We start from the raw sequence: 25,643 nt of genomic DNA, 5'->3' as shown, positions 1-25,643 counted from the left end.
ATAATTGTAAATCTGTTGGTACTTTTAAAATAACCCAAATGTTGTGGAACCTATTTCCTTGGAAAAGTTCCTTTTTTGTGAGAAACCTGACATTAAGTAACTTTAGGACCTTTAGTGCCTCTCATTTGACTATTCTTGCAATTTTGGGCAGAATGAAATGAGAATTGATGAATCGCCTGGTGCACCATCATATGTCGCTGGCAGACTTTGTTGGATTTGGCAGATTAGACATTGCAAGCTTGTTGCAGTTCTTTGCCTTCAGTTCATTTCTGACTTATGGTGATCTTAAGGCAAACCAATTACAGTTTTTTTTCTTGAAAAAAAAATGTTCAGAGTAGGCTTGCATTTATCTTCCTGTGAGGTTGAGAGAGAGTGATTTGTCCAAGGTCATTCAGTGGGTTTTATTGCTGAATCCTGTTGTCCGGAGTCTTAGTCTGGCACTGAAATCACTACAGCACATGTCTCTCTTGTAGTCTGTAGAGATACAAATTTAATTTACCAAAAGATCATCAATGTGTTCTAACCTTCAAGGCATATGAAGTAACAATTGAGCTAAAATTTGATCCTAGATTTTTTACACCATAGTAGTTGAAGCATGCTAATTGGAAAATGTAGTTCTAGGCCCCCAAACAATTGACGAATGTCTTTTGTTTACTGCTGATGTGAGAGTAGAATGTACTTCCATGTGTTGTTTTTGTGAAAATTAATGCTCCATGAAGTAATTACAGGGAGAGGAATGCGGTATGTAATAAAATAACCAAGATTAGATCTTCATTTTGTAATAACATGATACAGTACATGTAAATATTGACTTTTCATTTTCTGTAGGTGATTGTGTTATACGTAGATGAATATTGGAAATAGTAATGGTAGTAAGAGTAATCAATGCAGAGCTAAGTGATAAACAGTAAAAATAATAATTGGAATCCCTACCATTTTTATGGAGTGTGAACAGTGTCCTGCTACTTTGCATGATCTCAAGAAAATTAAGAAAGCCAATTGCCTCTGACCACTGCTGCCACCAGTGATGCCATGCCAGAGAGAAAGAGTAAGGCCCCTTCCACACAACTGAATAAAATCCCACATTTTCTGCTTTGAACTGGAATATATGGCAGTGTGGACTCATATAATCCAGTTCAAAGCAGATTTTGTGGGTTTTTCTGCCTTGATATTCTGGGTTATATGGCTGTGTGGAAGGGCCCTAAATGGGGTCAGCACTCCTTTTAGGTTCTACTAGAATGGACTAGGCTCTTGCCTTTTGCCACTATATTCAGAGAAAGAGGATGGCTCCTTTTTGGATAAGATTTAAGGTACAGTATTCATAGTGGATAAGCTAACCCAGTTTTGACTCAAAGTTGTAGACATACATGAATAAATAGGGTAATATTGAAAAAGTGCACATACTAAATTATTGTGATGCCCTATTAGTAAGAGTTGACAGTTATATTGTAGAGAACAACCCCATGTGAAGGGATCATTGGTGAAATTAAATCTCATCACTTTTTACTGACCTTCAGATTAGAGATCAGTGAAAGTATTTTTTAAATTTCATTTGCATTCTGTCTTTCATCTAGTAAGCTAAATGCAGTATAGCTCTCTTGTTGCTCACTCTATGGTCATGACACCCTAGTGAGGTAGGTAAGGCTGAGTTAGATTGATGTGCCCAAAGTTATGCATTAACGTTTATGGCAGATTGTGAATGTGAACTTGAAACTCTGAAATCCCAATCCACCATCCTCACACACGTTGGTATCTTAAAAGCAGAAGTGCCTGAGGAATTTGGTTTTTGCAAATTCTGGTGTAAAATGAAGTAGTCAGCATCTCTTGAACTAATTTATAGGCCAAAAATAATTATCATTTGAGTTTCACATTTTTCCAAATTTTGTCATGCAGTTGTAGAAGCTGTGGTTCATTAAAGTAAATTTTGCAATTTCTGGAATTAAGGTTGTATTTGAACTTGTTAATAATTAACAATGTGAAAGTACGTTGTCCAAAATATTTCCAAAGTTGAAACATCCCAGTACTATTTACAATGAATAAATCTGTGTATACCAAACTTCTGTGTACCAAAATATAAAATAAATATTTTAGCTCAGGTTTGATAGTGTGGCAGATGGGCCACGCTGGCAGCATTTCGTGTTTGTCCAAATCTATTTGAAGTGCATTTTCTGGGAATGAACATCCTGTTCCTTTGTGAAGTTAAAATGTCTCTGCCACCAGTTGATTATGCCAAATTGGAAAATACCATGCTTCTGAAAATGTTCAGGTATGGGAAACTTTGGCCCCTTGGTATTTTTCCCTGAAGCAAAGGGTTTTTTTTTCATATCAAAATAAACAAAGATACAAAAGACTACCATACAGAAGCAGTCAGTCAGAAGAGCAACAGATCATGGATCACAGAGCAGTGTATCCAAAGAGGTATTCCCAAAATTATTTAATTCAGATTAATTAAACTCCCATTGTGCCCTGCCAAGCCTTTTGTTCACACTTCGAAATTGGCTGGAGAAATTACTCCTCACCAGTGGATAGTTTGTGCAGAGAGATGATGCAAAAGTTTAGTCTTTGGCATTTTATTGATGGTGGCTTAATATACTGGTTGTTGCTTAGTGCTACAGTTATCAAATGATTATCAATTTGCATATGTAGACCAACCCTGGGCCCATAGACCACATATGGCGATGTTGATCTGGAGTACTGCGGTTGATCACCATGTGTGTCTGCATGAACAGCCAATGAGCCAGTTTGGCAGATGACAGTGTCTATATTGTGTGGCACTGAGTGGCCTGGTGGCTGGATGAAATCTCCATGACCACTTTTACCTTCTCCCTTCTTCCCTTGGCTTTGCAGCAACCACTGAGCATGAAATTGCGAGTGGTTGTCACTTGTCACATCTGCTGATACAGGCTGGAGTGCCAGAGCTATGCAGAAGAGGAAAGGGGGCAGAGCAGGAATTGCTCCTTCCTTTCCCCTAATCATCCCTGATTGCTAAGTTTCTGCATCCAGCATCAGTGGAAGTGAAGAGTGACAATCATTGGCAATTTTGCACCCAATGATCACCACTAAGCTGAGCACAAGAGAGGGAAGGTAAGTGCTGACCCCTGACTCCAGGTTTGCAGAGTCCAGGAAAAGTGAGATTGTTGTATGAACAACCACGGCCATTTCCAAATATGAACCAGTCCAACTGTTCACGCTGCCACAAAGTGGTATCTCAAAACTTTCTTTAATGTGGGACACGGTCACATTAAGCAGCCTTGATGGATATATGACAGATGGGCCCCATATGTCATGTGGACACCACGGAGTCCATTGCTCCCCTGCCCAAACTTCATGTGGCATGTGTGCATGAATCTTCTATCTCCCTTCCCTATTAGGCAGTTTTTGTTTGCTCCTTCACTTTCTTGCAATTTATGAAGGAATGGCTAGTCCTTTGCCTTGTCTCCCTGCCTCCTCCTTCACATGGTCATTACTTTTATACCCTGAAGGTCACCTCAGGTAGGAGAGGATAATGAAGACTCTGGAGAGGAAAGCTAACAGGAACTTTCTAAACTTAAAAAATCCATTTGTCTTGGTTGACTGAACAAATATCATGGGGTTATTTTTATGTCCTACCTGTGCAAAATATTCATTGGAAGGGAGATCTCGCCTAATAAAAATATTCTATTCTTGTAAAGTTGACCTTTTTCAACAATAATTTCAAGTCTGCAAGATTTTGCATGCATGTGCATCTTTGCAGGTTTTCACTTGACCATTTTTTGAGCTTTGAACTATCCATGCTAATAATAGTAATGAAAATTCTCAAAATAAGAGTTGCAATCTACAAGAAAGACCAGATATTTTAGCGTGTTTGTCAAGTATGGCATGTGTTTAACATCCTGTAGTTGGAGGGAAGATGTTTGTTGATTCCAGGTCTCTGGCCAAAAAGCATGCACACACCCAAAGCAGAAAATTTCCTCTTTCAGTATTACTGTCTTGAAAACCTGTTCTTCCATATTTAAGATCATTAAATGAAACATATTGCAGGTTGTGCATTCCTTATCTGGAATTCTGAAACCCAAAAGCCAAAATTTTCCACATAGGTGGCTGTGGTGTGTGTGACACTTTAGCATTCTGATGGTTCCATTCTACACAAACTTAGTTTCATTACAGTAGAGTCTCATTTATCCAACATTCTGGATTATCCAACGCATTTTTGTAGTCAATGTTTTCAATACATCGTGATATTTTGGTGCTAAACTCGTAAATACAGTAATTACTACATAGCATTACTGCGTATTAAACTACTTTTTCTGTCAAATTTGTTGTATAACATGATGTTTTGGTGCTTAATTTGTGAAATCATAACCTAATTTGATGTTTAATAGGCTTTTCCTTAAACCCTCCTTATTATCCAACATATTCGCTTATCCAACATTCTGCTGGCCCGTTTATGTTGGATAAGTGAGACTCTACTGTATTTAAAATGTTATTTATTATTTAAAATTTAAAATTATTTGTGCTATTATTTAAAATACTGTATAATTAATTATGTATATGCAAGTATTTCAAAATCTGAAAAAAAATCCAAACTATGGAACACTTCCAGTCCCAAATATTTTGGAAAAGGCATACTCAACCTGTACATCCTTATAAAAAATCCATCTGCATGCCGAGAAATGGCATGGCTCCCACTTTGAATAAAAATTGCACTTGTATATGCCTCTATTAAGTGTTGGGTATGTTTCTCACATTCAAAATATTATTTATATAGCATTAAGAAGTGACCTGACTGAATTTGAAATATAAAAGAACAGAATTAAATGATATTCTGCAAGGGCTAAGTCGTGAAGACTCCCATGCTGTGACATTTACTGACATTTAAAGCATATATGACAGTGTGCAAGATTGTTGCAGAAATCTCTATATATAGTTACTTTCTCAATTTCCAGTCCAGACTGACCAGTTGTTTCTTTTGTGAAATGGATACTGATGTAATTTTGGAAGAGCAGGAATGTTAGCTGAGCCTGCCAAAGTGCTTTAAATAGGAGTTGCTCTGTCGTCTTGAGGAAGAATTAAAAAAGCTTGCATGCCAAAACTAGCATCAGGAAATGTGATAGTGCGGAAGGTCTAGACATTTACCATGTTACCTTTCAGATGAAAGTGGTCAAGTGAGTGATGGGGCAGAAATAAGAGAAAATTTGAAAAATAGCATCAAAAGACTTTATAGGGCATTTTTAAAATTTGCAATCTATGAAAAGATAAATTTCTGTAAAGGAAATTTCACTATCTGCACCTATCTTATCATCACTTCAATTTGGAAATTACCTTGTAGTTTTCTTCTAATTAGTTCTTTAGGCATTATGTTCATTCTATTCCTGGATAAAAACTACCTACCCACGGTAATTCAGGTGCTGATAACTTTCAGACCAGACTAGTGCAGTTCTCCCTGTGTGAGGCTGTCTTCAAAGATATCTTGGAAACTGCAGCATATGCAAAATATTTGATGAAAACATTACACAGAAATCTTATAATGCTTGTCTCAAAGGAATGGCATTGAGTTGGGATGTGATTAATCTTGACATTCATTCTTGAAAGGTAAATGAATAATTTCTTCAATTTTCTCTCTGTGGTGAGAATATCTTCCTCACTTAAAGACTTACTGATTTTTTTAAACTCCATCAACATGATCATGTTGTGGTTAGTAAATGGTGATGTGGACAGGTGTTGATCTTTTGGCTATGTTCCGTTAGCTGGTAGATGATGTCCACATCATTATTTTTCTTGTTATAATTAACAGTAATTATGCTCTGCCTTTCACTCAAACCAAGAGTCAAAGCAGCTAAAATAATGAAATAGAATACAGTTAAAATATACAAAAGGCTGAATGTTCTTTGTTTGTTGTGGTGTGCCTTCAGGTCATTTCTGACTGATGGCAACCCTAAAGTGAACTTAGAGTCTGCATGGTATAGTGAGTTGAGTGCTAGACTACAACTCTAGAAACCAGGAATTGAATCCCTGCATGGCTTTGAGACCCACAATTAGCAAGTCTTACTTTCTCTGCCTCAGAGAAAGGCAATGGCAAAGCCCTGTAATAGGTTCGCATCAGAGTTGCCAAACATCAGAGCTGACTCAAAGAATAACAGGGTAAACCTATTACGTAGTTTTCTTGGCTTTCTTGGAGGTGAAAATGTCAGTTAAAATGAGAACTGTTGTCCTATTGGACAGATAAGAAAACATTTCAGTGGTTAGATTATTTTGGTTGCCAGTGACTGATAAATCAGTCTCATCTATTGTCTTATAAAGACCTAAGTTTTTCCTCCCGGAAAACTAACATGTAGTCATTTGCTTAGACTGCTACGGCAAAGTTGTACATGTTTGCAGGTGTTCACCTGACCATTTTTTGAGCTTTGAACTACCCATTCTAATAATAGTAACAAAAATTCTTAAAAGTAAAAGTTTTTTTTAAAAAAAAATCTCATAGATCAGGGGGTTTTTTCCTGAAAAGCTAGTGTTGAATTCAAAGTACTATCCCATAATCTGACAGGCAAATAATACTGTGAGCTACCTACTTATGAAAACTGGCAGTAGGCAGTTGTTCAGTAGGCAAGTCAAGTTGATCTGTGTTCCTTTTCTTAAAATTACTACATTGAGTAAATTCACAACAATGCAGCGCAATAATCTGAGTAAGTTATGAAAAACTGGTGTTTCTGAATAGTTTCATTTGATCGATTTCTACCGTGTTTCTCCGAAAATAAGACAGTGTCTTATATTAATTTTTGCTCCCAAAGATGCTCTAGGTCTTATTTTCAGGGGATGTCTTATTTTTCCATGAAGAAAAATTCACATTTATTGTTGGACAAAAAAATGAACATTTATTATATACTGTACAGTAGTTGTCATCATAAACCAGCATAACCAGACAAACTGTGAATCCTATCAAGAATTTCTTGTAACTACTAATATTTCCATGTACTACAATCTATGGTACATACATTTACTGATCTGGTGTTCTGTTTGGTGGGCATGCTTCCAGACAAAAACTTTGCTAGGTCTTACTTTCAAGGGAGGCCTTATATTTAGCCATTCAGTAAAACCTCTACTAGGTCTTATTTTTTGGGCATGTCTTATTTTAGGGGAAACAGGGTAGGTGTTTCTTAAAGATACTACGCTACTGCAATAAATTTCAAGAAGTTAAACTCTTCTAATAATTCTCCTTTATAAAAAAAGTTTAAAAAGTGTTTATGCTGTAGCCAATTTTTTTCTTTTCTTTTTTAACCAGTATTTAAAAGGTTCTAATTCAATGTCAGTGAGGAAGAAGCCAATTAACAAACTAATTATTGCATTGTTCTTCAAGTCTGGCATCCCATGCAGACAGTCATCAGCACTTTACTAATTACACTCATTAGGCATCCTAATTTATTGACAAATCCATGAAAAATTATCTGTGCTGTAACCTACACATTCCTTCCTTGTTTTTTCCTGCCAGCAACTGAACACTAAAGACAGAAAAAAATGTTTTTTATGGAATTATTCCTGTATCTGTTTTTATGGATCTTTTCATACTCTGTTGAGGTGTACATAGTTTTGATGAGAAACTGTCATTACAGAGGACTAGAGTCAAATGATATGAATGATGAGGTTGAAGATGAGGCATTAATATGGACAGAATTTCACCAGTGGTTAGTCTTTAGTTCTCCAGATGGATGTTAATTTTAAAAAGCAAAGCCAATGGTTAGGGATTCAGAGGGCTGAGATAGAAAAAGAACTGAATGATCAAAAGTTAAAGAACAGTGTTTTAGATTAAAACCATGACAATATTATTGGACAACGACCAATCAATAGCTTCTTGATTCAATTGATTATTTCTTTTGTAAAGAAAAATAACTTCTTGAAATTCTTAACCTTACTTGTGGCTGGAAAAATAGGGAGAAACATTTCACGAAATATTCTCCATGGGGAAGATCAGTTCCTTCAAAGGTGGTTCGGAGCTGGAGTTCACCATTAGTTGTGACAGTAATGTAATTTATTACCTTTCCTCTAAATTTTACAAGAGGAAAACAGCATGTCTTAAGCACTGCTGATGAATGCTCAAGTTGTGAACAATTAATGAAATCAGGTTAATAGTTCTTACCTAAATTCACTGCACATAATGAAGAAAATGAGTGGTGTATTTCAAGCCTCTTTCAAGTCCCATTGCTTGTTCTATTATTTTCTGCCATCTTGGAACAGAGAACAGATATTGCAGCCAGCCCTCCAAATTCATGAGTGTTGCATCCATAAGTTCAACCAACCACAGCTGTGTGTGTATGTGTGTGTGTGTGTGTATGTATGTATGTATGTATATGTATATATAACATTCCCCAAAAGCAAACCATACTTTTGCTGCATTCAGAGCACTACCTTGCTGCATAAGGATGCCATTCTGTAGCATCTTGCCATTTCACATATCTGTAGGCTCGCTTCAACACTCATTTTAGTGATTTGTCCCATTTTACTACAGTGGAGCAGTGGGTTAAACTTTTGTGCTATCAGGACTGATGTTGAGTTGCTGACCTGAAGGTTGGCGTTCGAATTCAAGGAGGATCATCAATCATGCATGGATGAGCTCCCTCTGTCAGCTCCAGCTCCATGCAGGGACATGAGAGAAGCCTCCCACAAGGGTGATAAAAACATCAAAACATCTGGTCATCCGCTGGGCAACATCCTTGCAGATTACCTATTCTCTCACACCAGAAAAAAACCCCTACATCTTTGTATATAATAGGACTTGAGTATCCATGGGGTTTTTAGTTCTGGATCCAAATCCCAGTGGATACCTAGTGTGCACTATAATAGTTTTTGTAGGTTCGATGTGGAATGTGAGACATAGAACTTTTTCCTTCAGATACTGGAAAAAAGGGATTAAATCGCAGTAATGTAACAAATTGATAGCTCTCAAAGATTGTGTCACAAGTATGTTAGTGGTATGTTTAGAACATAAGTATGGAAAGTATGGTCCACTGTCTGTATGTGATCAACAAAGTTATTTTTGTGGTTTCCAAGGATCTCCATAACCTTCTCCTCAGCTTCTCCCTTATTGTTGTTGTTGGAATGAGTGAAGGTCTCCACAAGTGGGCAGAAGTGCCCCTAAACCCTATAGGTAAAACAGGGAATAAAACTGAGCATAGTAAAGATGAACCCAGTGATGGTGTAGAATAGCTATGATCTGCTGTGGTGAAGGGATGAAAACTCAGAACTTCAAAGTATACGAGATAGGATTAGATTGAAAGTGTGCACTATGAGCAAGCAAAATGCATATCCAAATGTCATTTAATATTTATCTATATATATAAAAGAGTGATGGCATCAGGGCAGTGGACAAAACAACAAAACTACAGGCCCCCCAACCTCGAAATTTGACAACACAACCCATCATCCACGCCTCTAGGTTGATACAACAAAAAGAAAAGAAAAATAAAGTCCTAATTAGAGGGAGAGCAATAATTGTTTTTATCCAATTGCTGCCAGTTTAGAGGGCTAATCTCTGCCCACTTTGTTGCCTAGCAACCAAGGGACAGCCAGGTTTCAGTGAGGGGACAGGCCGATTTAGGCCTCACTGAGGCTTCTTCCACAGATTATCTAATTTGCACTGGATTATATGGCAGTGTAGACTCAAGGTCCTTCCACACAGCTATATAACCCATTTATAATCTTATATTATCTGCTTTGCACTGGATTATCTTGACTCCACACTGCCATATAATCCACTTCAGTGTGCATTTTATACAGCTGTGAAGAAGGGGCCTCAGATAATCCAGTTCTGAGCAGATAATATAAGATTAGAAATATACAGTAGAGTCTCACTTATCCAACATAAACAGGCCGGCAGGATAAGTGAATATGTTGGATAATAAGAAGGGATTCAGGAAAAGCTGATTAAACATCAAATTAGGTAATCGTTATACAAATTAAGCACCAAAACATCATATTATACAACAAATTTGACAGAAAAGGTAGTTCCATGCGCAGTAATGCTATGTAGTAATTACAGTAGAGTCTCACTAATCCAACACTCGCTTATCCAACGTTCTGGATTATCCAACGCATTTTTGTAGTCAATGTTTTCAATATATCGTGATATTTTGGTGCTAAATTCATAAATACAGTAATTACTACATAGCATTACTGCGTATTGAACTACTTTTTCTGCCAAATTTGTTGTCTAACATGATGTTTTGGTGTTTCATTTGTAAAATCATAACCTAATTTGATATTTAATAGGATTTTCCTTAACGCCTCCTTATTATCCAACATATTCGGTTATCCAACATTTTGCCAGCCCACTTATGTTGGATAAGTGAGACTCTACTGTACTGTATTTACAAATTTACCAGTAAAATATCACAATGAATTTGAAACACTGACTACAAAAACATTGATTATGAAAAGGCAGACTGTGTTGGATAATCCAGAACATTGTATAAGCGAATGTTGGATAAGTGAGATTCTACTTTGATATGAAATAATTTCTAGGATAGAATAATGCAGAACAATATAATCTCTAAAACCAGGACAGTAATAAAGAAATAAAGAAATAAAGAAAGTAAATAAAGCAAGGAAATTGGAAATTCCACAAAGGAAACAATCAGGGCCAGCTAACACCTCCCAAGAAAGGATTCTTCCAGAAAGGAAGCTGAGAAGGCAGTGAAGCACTATGTATTACCAAAGTCATTATTATTACTATCATTACTATCCTTATTATTATTATTATTATTATTATTATTATTATTATTGTGTTGCGGTCAACCGTGAAAATGAATACAATCTGGCTCCAAGTATTCAAAAACACTAAAATCAGAATATATAAAAATTAATGTGGTATAATAAAACAGAACAATACAATCTCTAAAATCAGAACACTAAATAAAGAACAACACTCTGAAAATAGGGGAATTCCACACAGAAAACAATCAGGGCCAGCTAACACCTCCCAACAAAGGATTCCCATCATCAAAGTCTGGCCAATCCTCTGTTTTCTCAGGGCCACAGACAGTAGAAGCATATAAAATATCGCAAACAACACCACTCTGAAAACAAGGTAATTCCAGACAGGAAACAATCAGGGCCAGCTAACACCTCCCAACAAACAAATCACTCAGGGAGGAAACAGCTAGGCTTTAAATCTGCAAGGCCATTACATCCTAATCATTTTTCCTAATTGCAGCATTCATACTTGCCTCCAACAGACAAAAAAAAAACAATCAGAAATATTGCATATTCACAACCTTTAGGAAACAATGTCCCCTGATGGCACAGCATGTTAAAGCGCTGAGCTGCTGAACTTCTGGACCGAAAGGCCGCAGGTTTGAATTGGGGGAACTGACAGAGCTCCCACTGTTAGCCCCAGCTTCTGCCAACCCAGAAGTTCAAAAACATGTAAATGTGAGTGCATCAATAGGTACTGCTCCGGTGGGAAGGTAACGGCGCTCCATGCAGTCATCCCACATGACCTTGGAGGAGTCTACAGACAACGACGGCTCTTCGGCTTAGAAATGGAGATGAGCACCAACCCCCAGAATCATACATGACTGGGCTTAATGTCCGAGGAAAACGTTTACCCTTTACCTTAACTACCACCAATTCCTCAATACTTTATTTCCCATACCACCAGACTTCGCCACAGCAACGCGTGGCCGGGCACAGCTAGTATATATATAATTTGTTGTGCTCATTTGCTTTCAGAATCAGAATATAATAATAATTATAATAATAACAACAACAACAACAACAACAACAACTTTATTTTATACCCCGCCTCTATCTCCCCAAAGGGGACTCAGGGCGGCTTACATGGGGCCAAGCCCGAATAAAAACAATAGCAATATAAAACACAACAATAGACAAAGAACATGCACAATTATAAAAATTTAAACATGCCAATAAAAACAAATGACAAGAACTAATAAAAACATGGATTAAAACGGAGAGGTTGTAAAAGTAGACTGGGTAAGGTTCACCATATAAATATTGTAAACACGAGGTGACTGATAAAGTGCTGCAAATTCTTGGAAGTGCAAATTGGGATGGGAATAGACCCTGTGTCTATATTAGTTGTTTGGATCGGTGTGGTATGTGACTTAACTCAATCAACAATGTAGATATGTTCCTAGGCATATCTTCTTTAAGAGAAAATTTGGTACTGGAGGTACATGTAATTAGGAAAGAACAAAGATATACAACAAAAAAGAGAAGTTGTTTCATATATTTTAGCAAATATTTTATTAAAACTAAAAATGTGCACAGTCTAATTGAGCAGACCAAACAGAACTAAGCAAAAACATTTGATCCTTCTGCAGACACTACTTGAAAGATTCTTCCAAAATGCATCCAGGGGTGATTCTTTTTCTTTCTTTCACCAGTGTCCAGTTTTCTTATGATTTCTATATTGATGCCCAAACTGATTTCCCTTTTTCTCTTTGTGTCACTGTTCTTGAATCCTTAGTGAGAAATTCTGGAGACAGGTGGTGTTTACTTTGCCCATTGCAGGTAGTCTGCACACCTACAGTAGAGTCAGCTAGGATAGAAGCCTATTGTTTCCCAGCTCAGGCTTTATTTCATTGTTTACTGAAGACAATCTGTGACCTTATCCAAGTCTCTGCTTATCTCCACCCCTCTAATGTTGATTGCATTTTTAAAAAGCCTTCCTTACTGAAGATGAGGAGAAAAAGAGTGGTTCGGTGGGCATACAAAGACTGTAAAAAGGAGCTTCTTTGTCAGATAATTTCTTAACTGAGCTTGTATATTAGTCTGGCTACAGCAGGCAGTACTCCTAGTCCTGCACTCTCAAAAAGATTTGGACATGTGTTTTTTCTGCTTTTCATACTTCCCAAAAATAGTCTGTGGGTGCTGCCTTTTATCTCGAATAATATGAATTCTTACCCAAGTATCTAATCAGTTTTAACAATAAAAATATCCCTTGAATATTTTGACTTCAAGAAAAGGGGAAAAGAACAAGCATAATCTTATATCAAAATTACCCCAAGGAACTGTTTTTAGCAGTTTCAGATATTAGTAACCATCTCTCTCTCTGAGGTTTCCTGTCTGGCTGTAATTTGCTGGAGACAAAGATAAGAGCAAGAAAATTGCTAGTATCTCAGTAAGTTTTGGAAGTGTGCTTTAATATTTTAAAGATTGGGCAACTTTCTAATTCCTTAGAAAACGAGTTCTGGTAGTGCATCAAGGATAATTTGTCATGAAACAGATTGCCAGACAAAAACGCACCATAAGTATTACAAGAAAAGGATTGTTGAAGGCTGTTCTTAAATAAAAATATGTTAAACATTTCATATGTCTATTTCGTATCTTCCAGTCTTCAATAGGAGCCATGGAGGGAAATGGCTTCAAGTGCACTTACACATGGCCTATTCTTTTTAGATATCAAGAAAAAAAGCAAAATAGGTGAGAATTTTACAATATGATAGGAGAAATACTGTGTGACTAGAGACAAGGAGGGATGTAAAAGCCCAAATACCACCCAGGCTCATTCATGATTTCATCTCTTACTGCATATATCTACACACCAATTCAAGGCTTTAAATCCTCTCTGTCTGTCATTTCAGTGAATTTGGTGACTGATGAAAGTGACTTGTCAGTCTTTCAGAGAATGGGGCAGTTTTACAAAGCATCCGTAATGAATCAGCTACCTAGGAAAGGAGAAACCTGTTAAAGATCTCCCCTCTATATAGCTAGATCATATGCAGAATCACATGCAGGTATCCCAGAGTGGGATCGAACATGATGAGCATGTGGCAAACAATCACTGATAGACTGTTATGCCATTATTGCTTCTGTATCAATGCTTTATAGATGTAGCAGCCCTTTCAAGTTTTTACTTGATGGAAGTCTGATTTAATTTTTCTTAATTTTTAGTTGCGGCCTTGAGCAAAATCTTATTAAACATTATGACTGACTTCTGAGTACATGTAATATTGATAGAATCGCATTCATATGGTCCTAGGCAGCATTTTCTAGATCAGTGTCACACAATGACATTTTGCTGATTTCCTGAGTGTTTCCAGAAAAGAAGAAAAGAAACAGTTGTCACCATTAGACACCTGTATGTGATTGGTCCCTCACAAATGGAAAAAAAAATTCAGCCCACCCCCCTCCTGATGCAGGAAGCAAAGTGCTACATCAGCCACTTGCACTTGCACTTCTAGAAGAAAGTGTAATGATAATAAGCACCACTCTCGTCCAAGAAGGGGGCAGAAAACAAGATAGCTGTGGCTGCAGTTCTCATACCCATATTTAAAGAAGAATCCTGCAGCAGTATTACCATCTACAGTAGAGTCTCACTTATCCAAGACTCACTTATCCAATGTTCTGGATTATCCAACGCATTTTTGTAGTCAATGTTTTCAATACATTGTGATGCTTTGATGTTAAATTCGTAAATACAGTAATTACTACATAGCATTACTGAATATTGAACTACTTTTTCTGTCAAATTTATTTTATAACATGATGTTTTGGTGCTTAATTTGTAAAAACATAACCTAATTTGATGTTTAATATGCTTTTCCTTAATCCCTCCTAATTATCCAACATATTCGTTTATCCAACATTCTTCCGGCCTGTTTATGTTGGATAAGTAAGACTCTACTGTACCAGTACTTCCGTAAAGGAGGAGGATGCAGCACCAGTCATGCCAGTACCTCATAAATCTATGACATTCTCCTCTTCAATCCATATGCCCCCCAAAAAGGAGGGTTCAGCAGTGGTCCTGTTCCTACTTTTGACTATCTCAGAATGGGAAGGAGTCACCCTTTTTCACACTAAAAAGGAAAATACAACAGCTGTAGTCCCTGCTTATAGGGAGAGTAGAGTGATGTTGACTTTGTGGAGAAAGTTTGGGGAGGTGATAGGAAGTTTGCCACTTCTAATACCCTGCCACATGGGGAGGTTTTTCATGGAGGCTAGTGGCAGAGGTAATACTTATGGTGGTGGTTGTGTACCTTCACGTCATTTCTTACTTACACTGATACTAAGGTGATTTTTGGCAAGATTTTTTTCAGAGGGGTTTGACAGGAAAGTGAATCTTGCCCATGGTCACTCAGTAGGTTTCCACGGCTAAGAGCAGAGATAGAAACCCTAGTCTCTAGGGTCAAAATCCTGCTGTTGTAGCATTATGCCATGTTGGCTCTTGAACCTGTAATTTAGGAAGACTCCGTTGGAGTCCACCTCATTCATTGCAATGAAAGAGGCTATGGTTATGGCTAACTGAAGTCCCATTGACTCGATAAGGCTCTTTCTTGTTGCATTGTGGTTTCTGTCACCAACAGCAGCCAGCCTGTTCACCCCAAGAGAATACCGGAATCTTTTTCCTTCAGGGATACAGGATGTATGTTAGTGATGTTGTTTGTCTTAAGAACCTGAAAATAAGTTGTCCCCTTCCCCTGAATAAGGCTTCTGTAGCTAAATACCATCAATAAACCTGTCTTCCATGAAAATTTCAAATCTTTTCTTTCCTAAAGTCACACCAATTTGATGCTTTGGAAAAGGAAAGGCAGTCTACCTACTCTCTGTGTTCGTTATCAGATATAAGAATTATACTAATCATATGAATCTGCAGTACAGAAGTTCTTAATAATGTCCGTTTGATGAACAACTGAGCCAATCCATTTTAGAATGGAAAAGATAGACTCCAGAAGTGATGAATAAGCTCTTAGTTTTCAAGAGCTCTTTCTGCCAAGTGGAAATTTTTCAGAGGAAAACTGATTTTGCTTGTAAAGTGGGTCTGTTTTGTAAGCACACATACAAACAGCTAGATGAAGCTACACATCTTCATTAAGATAGCATTGATGTTTACTTAGAATTCTACTTCTCTTGTTTTTCTAAAAAAAAAAAAAGTAAAAGCAATAAAAAGTAAAATTTAATTTTATTGGCTTTGTTATTCCCCATTCTGTAACACTTGGAAGCTACAGCAATATCATTTCCAAGTGATGTAATGAGTTAGCAATTTTCTAAAGGCTGAATTTTTTTAACCTGATTTTTTTAGAATGTTCACAGCACAAAAAATATTCTTATTAAATAATTCTTTATTAGAAGGATAGCTGTGTTTGTGTTAAAGCAAAAAAAAAATAGAGTTAATGTGATGCCTGGATATGTTACTCGTATAATAAATTTCATACTATTTTAAGGTGCTACAGGACTCTTAGGATTGTTTTGTTGTTATTTTTATTCTTACTACTTTAGGCTTTAGAGAGATGGACCTATAACTCACTTTCAAGTACACAATTTATGTAGTGAAAGGTCAAAATTAGACTTGGTTAAGAAGTCCATGAAAACTCAGGATCATTTGCCATGAGCTCATTGTAAACAAAATAGAGATTAGACAGAAAATACTACTCTTATGTATAAGCCTCTTGTTTATGCCAAAGGTGAGAATATGCAGCCCCCCACAAGTGTTGTACTACAGCTCCTATCATCCATAACTATAGTAGTGGTTTAAATTGCTGTGACTTGGAGGTCAACAGTTTCAGAAGAGCCAACTACTGTAATTCTCAACCTCTCTTCCCCAGCTGTTTGCAGAGAGAGAAATCACCATTCCACAGTAATTTTCTTTCTTGAACAGTTGCAGTAATTTAACACTGACTGTTAGGTTAATTGATTTGGTAAAATATTGTTTTCATGGCTTATTTATAAATATCCAAGTGACATCAAGGAAGTTGAAGCTAGAGGACGAAGTGAGTGTTTTGATCTGGAAATGGCACTTCATAGAATAGAATGATCTATTTGTTGCTTTATTGAAAATGTTCCAGATATGAAGACCTGGAAGCATAACAACATCAGACCATTGCAGTCAGCTTCTTTTTCATTTAAGATAGCAAGGATGGAAATGTTTCATGGAGTTTAGGACAAGCTGAACAGCTGTTTAAATTAAGATAGGACCGTGTAAATCTTCCATGGTCCTGTCTTAATTCAGACAGCTGCTCTGCTTGTAAATGGAATGATTTTTTTCTTTGAAGATGGGATATAATAACTTGTGATTGCAGTCATACTCATAGTCAGTTGGCTTCACTGAAATCAACAGGATGGATAAAGGAAGGAAGGAATAATTATCCTCTTTTTTTGGAATGTTGCAAATTGCAGTTAGTGGTTATAGTTGTTCAGGCACATGGCCATAAGCGATGTTGCATCTGACCAATTGCCTGGGAGTCTAATATTCTGTTTCCTATGCTGGCCAATCAGATAATATTTTGAAGCTTTGAAGCAAGGCACGAGTCCACTGGCCCTTTCTTGCTATTGTTTGTTGGTTCCTATTTATGCTGCCTCTGATCCTTGAAGTAGTGTGTGATCATGATGGGTATGTTGATACCTGCCCTAACCTCTATTGATTTATGTAATGGCCAACTGAGAAAGTAGATAAAATCATCTATATATATAAAAATGTAATGTATGTTTTTCCCATGGAGTAAACGACAAAATCACTGAACCAAATCACACCAAATTTGGCCACAAAAGACATAGTCATCCAATCTATGTCTTTGTGATGACTCATGGGCCATGTAGTCCCGTTCCTAGTGCTGTTGTGGCAGATGAAGAGGAAAACTTGGGTTTTCCACCATTTCAGCCAGAAAGGGAACTTTCCCAGCCAGAATTGGAGCCCTCGCACCTGCAGGATGTTTGTCTTCCAGAAATCTGCCAAACAAGCCCGGAGTCAAAATCTCCCCCATTTTCTCGCCGTAATTATTATCTACAGCAAAAAGGAGTGCAGCAGGCTAATCGCAGAAGCCTGAGAATTGCAGCAAAGCATTCAGATGATTAAGCCTGCTTTCATGAGAAATTTTAGGGAGTCATACATCTGGACACAGAGATTGACTTTCGGTTCTGGTTTCCCCAGAGAAGTGTTCTTTGGTGGGAATACGAGGCCTATTTAGGTTCCTTGCCCCGTTTGGAATCTTGCGGAGTCAATTCGTCAGCTACTGGAGTAGCGTGTGTGGACAGCTACTCCCGCTTCCAAGCCTTTGTTCCTGTTCCAAGCCTTCGTTTCCAGCCTTGTTTGCTCCCCGGACCTTGCCTTGTTCCCGGACCTCGCCAAGTAATTACCACTGATCTTGTTCTTGCTCCTCGTTTTCTTGTTGCCTTGAATCAAGCCTTGTGTTCCAAGAATCAAGTTACTTCCTAGCCTTGCTCAAGTTTCATGGACTAAAGGACCTTGTCATCTCCCCTCACTTTGCTTGGCAAAGTGAGTGTTTCGGTTATTGGATTACAACTTTGGACCTTAATATTTCATATTGGACATTGTTTCTTTGGACTAATTTTGACCTTTCCTGAAAGGTCTACTTCTGGACTATTTCATACACTTGTTTTTACTAACTTTATATATTTCCTCAATAAAGATATTAGATAGATTCTGGCCTCTCTGTATGGTTATTGGTGCTCTGCAGCCTGGGTCGTGACAGTCTTTCAATAAAAAAGACCTAGAAAAATAGACCAAATTACAAAGTCGTTCTCCACCTCTTGGCTGCCAGTTAGAAGGGTTGGCCCCACCCCCTTTAGCCTCACTTCGTGTCCTAGCAACCGCCTCTTCCACACTGCCTATAAAATACAGATTATCTGATTTGAACTGGATTATATGGCAGTGTAGATTCAAGGCCCTTCCACACAGCTATATAACCCAGAATGCCAAGGCAGATCATCCACAGTATCTGCTTTGAATTGGATTATCTTGAGTCCACACAGCCATATAATCCAGTTCAATGTGGATATTTTACAGTTGTGTAGAAGGGGCCTCATATAATCCAGTTCAAAGAAAATAATTTAAGATTATAAATATAATATATAAAAATTACTGTAATATAATAAAACAGAACGATATAATCTAAAATCAGGACACACTCTGAAAACAGAACCACACTCTGAAAACAGGGGAATTCCAGATAGGAAACAATCTGGGCCAGCTAACACCTCCCAACAAAGAATTCCCCCAGGGAGGAAGCTGAGGAGGGAGAAAAGTAGTGTGTCATTATTTATTATTATTATTATTATTATTATTATTATTATTATTATTATTATTATTATTATTACTGTGTTGCTGTGAACCATGAAAATGAAAACAATCTGGTTCCAAATATTAAACTCTAAAATCAGAACAGTAAATAAAAGACAACACTCTGAAAACAGGGCAATTCCAGACATGAAACAATCAGGCACAGCTAACACCTCCCAACAAAAGATTCCCCAGGGAGGAAGCAGCCAGGCTTTGAAGCTGAATGGCCATTACATACTAATAATTCTGGCTAATTGCAGCATTCATACTTGCCTCCAACACATAATAAAGGAACAATCAGAAATATTGTATATTCATAAGCTTTAGGAAATAATGTATACTAACTACCACCAATTCCTCAATACTTTATTTCCCTTACCACCACACTTTGCCACAGCAACATGTGGCTGGGCACAGCTAGTATCTTATATAGTTCATACTTCTGTAGTGATAGAGTATCCCTTGAAATCACAGAGTGAATTGTGCACACAGTGTCATAGGACCCTTCTACACTGCCATATAAAATCCAGATTATTTGCTTTGATAATCTGAATTTTATGGCAGTATAGAAGGGGCCAGACTTTGCAGTTCAGTTCACATTTAACAAACCAGGTTATGGTTTGTTGAATTCTAGCCCAGTCTTCCTGAACTACTCTTTACAAACAAATTCTCTTTTTAAAAATCTTTTTAAAAATCAGTTAGAAACCATAGTTTGTTGATAGATCATGAAGTCTGCCATGTTTAAACCATGATGGTTGTGCACATTCATACCAAGACTTTAGCTTTTCCTTGCCTTGTTTTCTTAGGTGTCTACCCTGAAATATGCAGAGAAGAGGGAACAGTCCAGAAATTAGGAAATTAACTAGTTTGTTTGGTCATTTCTGGAACAATCTGTGGTTAAAGCAACAAATTATGGATAACCTGAATCATGTCTTAATACAGCAATTGAAATTGTGAAGTCCTCGAGATGCTTTCGGACTGCACCTCACCAGTGCCTCTGCTGGATACATCTGTTGGGAGTTGTAGCCCCAAAACATCTAGATGGCCACATAATTTTTCCTCTAGCTTGAAGAGATGTGCAAATGCAACCATGTTGAAGAGAGAGCCTATATTTTTCCCCTACTTTGTTCTATTACATTTATTTCTTGTGCTACATTAGAAAAAACATGCATAATGAGATTGAAAATTCTTTTGCATGTGTGTGTGATTTATTACCGTATCATTTTGTGGATATTGACCACATTTTGATGTCCGTCACCATTTATTCATCCTTTGGGCACACATTGACTTATTTATAATATCAACACTCAACATTCTTTTGCTTTCTTGATCAGTTGGCTTGTATACATTTTGGAAATGCATAAGCCATCTTCTCCCAGCTGACAGAGCTGGAGGGGAAAATGAAGCCATGGTTCAATCTTTTGAAGCCATGAAACAATCTACGTTATTGCAAAAAAGTGCTTCTCCATTTTATGTGGTATTTCCATTACTCTTACAAAGGGAAGGGATCTGGGTGGTCATAATATGCCACTATTGGACTGCATATGGTTGACAGTTGTTAAAAAAATACCAGGCAGGAGACATCATTCAGAGGCCAAGAGCTTTTAGATTATCAAAAACATCTTGTTTTCTTTTAAATATGTGCACCTTTTGATCTGAAAGGAAAGTTAAACACAATCTATTGCATTACTAAGCAGGTTTCCACAAATTTAGGACTACAGTTTTCCAATTACCATAGGAATCAGCATTGAATTCTGATTTACTGATGTAAATCCTACCTTGATTTGTCTTCACAAAGCAAATGATGTAAATTTTGAAAAGTGTCCTGAACACAAGCTATTGGGTTGGGTATTTTTTGGTTGTTCTCGGTGTTGGAAAATATGATTAACAGTTGCTTTGTAGTTATAAAGTACAAGAATCCTGGGTGGATTGTTGGAATCTTTGCATTCTTCTTCTGCTTGTTGTATTTGTTAACATAACTTTATAAAGGGAAAAAGATACTAGCCTTGTAGAGAGACTGGAGTTTTATGAGAAGTGTATTTTACACAAATCACAGACACCACAATGGCAGTAATACACAATTAGAGGTCTCAGGCTCAAACTGGAGAGGGGGATTGGAAATATTATCTTGCTGTGCCAAAATGGCTAGTCTCCACTGGAATTTTGGCAGTGGTGTTAGGTATTCACATCTCTTACACCTCCGTCACATTTGACATCACTTTGAACTCTTGACACACTCCAGTATTTGATTGTACTTCCCTGATTCCTAAATTTGTGGATAGAATCTGAATAACTGATTATCTAAATTTCCACTGATTAACATCTGGCACACACCATGAAAAGGATGGTGGAAAGACGGTGATAATAATAAATTGTTTTGTGTATTGTCGAAGGCTTTCATGGCCGGGATCACAGGGTTATTGTATGTTTTCCGGGCTGTATAGCCATGTTCCAGAAGTACCAAATTGTTTTGTGTCTTTTGGATGGTGAACCATCACTACACATCTAGATTTGGATGGGCTTTGTTTTTTTTATGACATATTCCCTGTAAAAGAAAAGAGGGGAGAGATATACCAGAAATTATTGGTGAATCTTTCCTTTTGATGTCAAGGATGCATGCAGGCAAGGTTTGCTTGAGATCCATGCCTCATTTCCAGGCAACACCTAAAACTCTTGCAACATCTTTGTTCCCATTGGGAAAGTAGGTTTTCCAAAGGGCATTGGGAAATTCACTTTCCCCATCCATGATTTAGCTGAATTTATGCTACCTGAACCTCAGAATGGATATGCTTTCTTCCAAAAATGAACTATAATTTTATTGGAATTAGGCTGGTATAGTGTTTGGGCTGTGATTTAGTGGCTACAACCTTCTATTGAGCCAAGGAAGTTGGAGTTGGTCACATATTCACAATTTAGCCTACCTCACAGGTTACTTTGAGGATATTGTAAGGAGGAGGAGAGTTAAGCTGTTGTTCATGGTAAATGGACACATCCAGTTATTCGTACCCACTGAATTAATGGAAACTTGAAAGATCGAATTGGGACTAATAAGGGAGAGTTCGTTTTCTCTCTGATCCTTAAATACTCTCGTGAGATACTCTCACGGCTAGCGTTGCCATATAGCTGTACACAGTTGTGTGCTTCAGCTAGCACTGGATCTATTATTAGAATAAGCCAAAATTTTGACCTGAGACATAGAAAGGACAAATATGCTTCACTTCAGGCAGCAAAATGTTTTGAGGCGGTGGAGCAACGGGAGGAGCAGCGTCAGCCGAGCTCAAGGGCAAGTTCTGAAGCTGTTATCTTATTGCTTTTATATTATCTTAAACTCTCAATTTTAATTGAAGACTGTTGCCCTTGAACTCCTTGCTTTTACTAAAGACTGTTCATATGAAGCTAATGCAGTTTTAAAGATTTTATCGGCAACTGTTTGGAAAACACCTAAGCCTAAGCCTCCCTTGAAGGAGGGAAGGTAAGAAGAGGATCACATTGCTGAATCTCTGCTTGCCTCAAACTGCTTTCTTCCCAGCTGGCTGGAAGGCTTGCAGTGCTCCAGGTTTCCAAAGATTTTTTATAATTTTTTTTACTTTTTTTTTCTTATCTGGTCTCCTTTTGTTTGCTGGCTGCTACCCTGGTGTACATACTAGGAAGCAGAGAGCCCTCTACTACTCAAGGCTGCTGACTCAAGGAACACTCTTTGAGCTGTTTTTACTTCAGAGCTCTTTCAAAGCACTAATCTCTGCTAAATTGGTACAAACTGCAAGGGAACAAAACAGCAGATGATATAAGGACTGCAGATAAAGGCCAAGTATTAAAACATATCAAGATATATTGGCGTGCTTTATCAAAGTCATTGTAGCAATCTCTATCAAATACCAACTAACAGTTATTAACTAGTACCTAAAACTCTTGGTTGCTTAAAGACTCTGCTACCTGAACCTCAGAATGGATATGCTTTCTTCCAAAAATGAACTATAATTTTATTGGAATTAGGCTGGTATAGTGTTTGGGCTGTGATTTAGTGGCTACAACCTTCTATTGAGCCAAGGAAGTTGGAGTTGGTCACATATTCACAATTTAGCCTACCTCACAGGTTACTTTGAGGATATTGTAAGGAGGAGGAGAGTTAAGCTGTTGTTCATGGTAAATGGACACATCCAGTTATTTGTACCCACTGAATTAATGGAAACTTGAAAGATCGAATTGGAACTAATAAGGGAGAGTTCGTTTTCTCTCTGATCCTTAAATATACATTTCAGAAATATCTTCTATGTTTTTATTCCATTCTCTTGAAACTTAGAACATCATGCACTTTTCTCTCCAGAACTGACTCTTATTTTATTTACATGCTTATTTTTTCCCTTTTCCCCCCAGTTGTGTATGAACACCGGTCAAGACTGGAAAAATCTTTACAAAAAGAGAGACTTGAACATAAGAAAGCAAAAGAAGGTAACATTTTACATTTCAAATGGACAATCAAATGTTGCAGCACACCCATTTCTTTATGAGCAATTCAAAGTTTTTCATGACTGATGCAAGCAAAGGCTTTGTTGTATTCTATAAAACACAAGATGATTTTCTTCTGAGATACTTTGGTGTGGAATGTGAATTCTCTGTAGTTTGAAGCAGCTCTACTGGTATACCTGCTGTTCTTGGTAATTTTTCTCTCCCAAGTGCCCTGAGTGTAGCTTCCCACTTCACTTCCTTTAAAATGATTCTTTGACTGAATCTGTCATGCTTTCATCTCTTTTATATAGTTCCTCCGTGTTCTATTTCCATTGTCTTTTTATTTCTGTTTGATGATATAATATGTTTCCTTCCCTCGGTTTAAATTTCCCTTTGATTTTTTTAAATCTTGTGAAAGCGTTCTCTGGTTTTTCCTTTTTTGTTGTCATCTTCTGTTTCTCTGTATTTCTTATTATATTAGCTCTCCTGGAATCTGCACACAAGTAGCTGAACAGTTATATTCAGGGTTCTAACTCTATGTACAATGTTTCCTCACTTATGACGGGGGTTACGTTCCAGGACCACCAGCGAAAAGGGAAAATCCGTGAAGTAGGAATGCTATATTTGTGTTGTTTACAATCTCACTGGCAGGTAGTGTCTCTGTCCCCTTCTCGCCTCTCAAGCACGCGCATGCCTTGTGAGGCAAAAACAAAGCTGCTTCAGTCTCCTTTTCTCTCCCTTCAGCTTCCCCTTCCTTCCTTCCTTCCTTCCTTCCTTCCTTCCTTCCTTCCTTCCTTCCTTCCTTCCTTCCTTCCTTCCTTCCTTCCTTTGGCTTCTCCTGAGGAAGGAAGTAGAAAGAAGGATTTATAATATTATTTTATGATTTATACTATTATTTTAGTGTTTATTTAAAAACCTCAAAACAGTGAGGGTGTGAAAAGCGAACCGCGAAGTAGTGAGGGAACACTGTACTGTAAACTTGTACATTTGCTTCTCATCTCTCCTTTCCTGCTTGAAGAGTTTTACCTGAGGCTTTTCTTTGTTATTGACTGCAGTTGGTGTCTTTTTTGCATTCATCTCTAATAATGACCCTGATTTCAGTCCAGTGGTTCTATTTCCCAGTCAATTAGGCTTAATAGTACAAGTGTTTGTTTGTTTTTTACATTTTCTATGGGTCTATTTTTTTTACATTTTCTTTTAATTCTATGATGATGTACAAAGAAGGAAAGTCTGCCACCCTTCAAGGCTTTCTGTTCAACTACTGATTATCTGTTACCATCAAGATTTTTTCCCACATGATTTGGATGATTTTTTCCCTTGTAGATTTAGTCCTAATTGTCTTGTAGTATTTGAAGAAGCAGAAAAGAAGCTTGTTTCATCTTCCATTTGACATTCCCACTAAATATTTAAAAATGACTATTATATTAGTTCAGCCTTCTGTTCAACAAGCTAAGTATACCCCAGCTTCCTTAGTCATGTATAACAGAGCTTAGTTGGTATATCTTTTGCCATCTTGTCTTCCCTCCTCTGGATGCATTCAAGCTTGTCAGTAAACCCCTTTTGAACTGTGACATCCAAAACTGCAGTTTGAGAAGAGCATGATCTGAATTGGAAGAGCAACCAAGATGGTAAAAGATCTGGAAATCACTATTCATTATTTGATAGCAAATCCTGGGCAAACAGGAATCAACTAAGATCTGGGTGGCAGAGTCAAACCATTCTTGATTTGGCTTTGCCCACTAGTGCAATTTTGTAACTATACTTTGTGCAAAGTTTTAACTTTAGTCATGAGATGTTATGATTTTTAGACTTTGGGTATTTATAAATTGTGATTGTAGCTCTATCCAAGTTTTTCCATGTGGGTTGTATGACATAAATCTATGTATGTGGAGTTAGTCACTGACTATGCTATGCAACCCTTGTGTTCCATGATAAATCCTCACAAGTGGATGTACCCCTGAATGTGCAGCCTAGTGCACAGTGAAATGTTCAGTTTTCTTCTACAAGTACAGTGGCAACCTTTGGACACCTTTAGTTCTACTACTTTTTTCCACAGTGGACAAAACATCTAACCAATCTATAGGGGAACTTAAGGATGTATGAGACACCAGCAGGATTTTGCCCAATTTGTTATTATGACAGTGTTAGCCTCCTTGACCTCTTATACAGAAGTGTGGAATATAGATCAAAC

The 25,643-nt window shown here is 37.4% G+C and overlaps 1 protein-coding gene across 3 annotated transcripts in view; it reads left to right on the top strand.

Annotated features, from left to right (window-relative positions):
- Positions 1 to 25,643, top strand: part of golim4 (golgi integral membrane protein 4) — a 72,401-nt gene that overhangs the window by 5,587 nt on the left and 41,171 nt on the right. For all 3 annotated transcript variants that reach the window (XM_008106063.3, XM_008106064.3, XM_003218161.4), the window contains exon 2: positions 23,381 to 23,455. In XM_008106063.3, coding sequence (XP_008104270.1) covers positions 23,381 to 23,455 — 75 coding nt within the window. The remainder of the gene's footprint in view (positions 1 to 23,380; positions 23,456 to 25,643) is intronic.

The sequence above is a fragment of the Anolis carolinensis genome, chromosome 3, assembly GCF_035594765.1.
Source record: "Anolis carolinensis isolate JA03-04 chromosome 3, rAnoCar3.1.pri, whole genome shotgun sequence".
NCBI classification, from domain to species: domain Eukaryota; kingdom Metazoa; phylum Chordata; class Lepidosauria; order Squamata; family Dactyloidae; genus Anolis; species Anolis carolinensis.
Note: the sequence above shows the minus strand (reverse complement) of the source record. Positions and strands in the feature narration are given on the sequence as shown.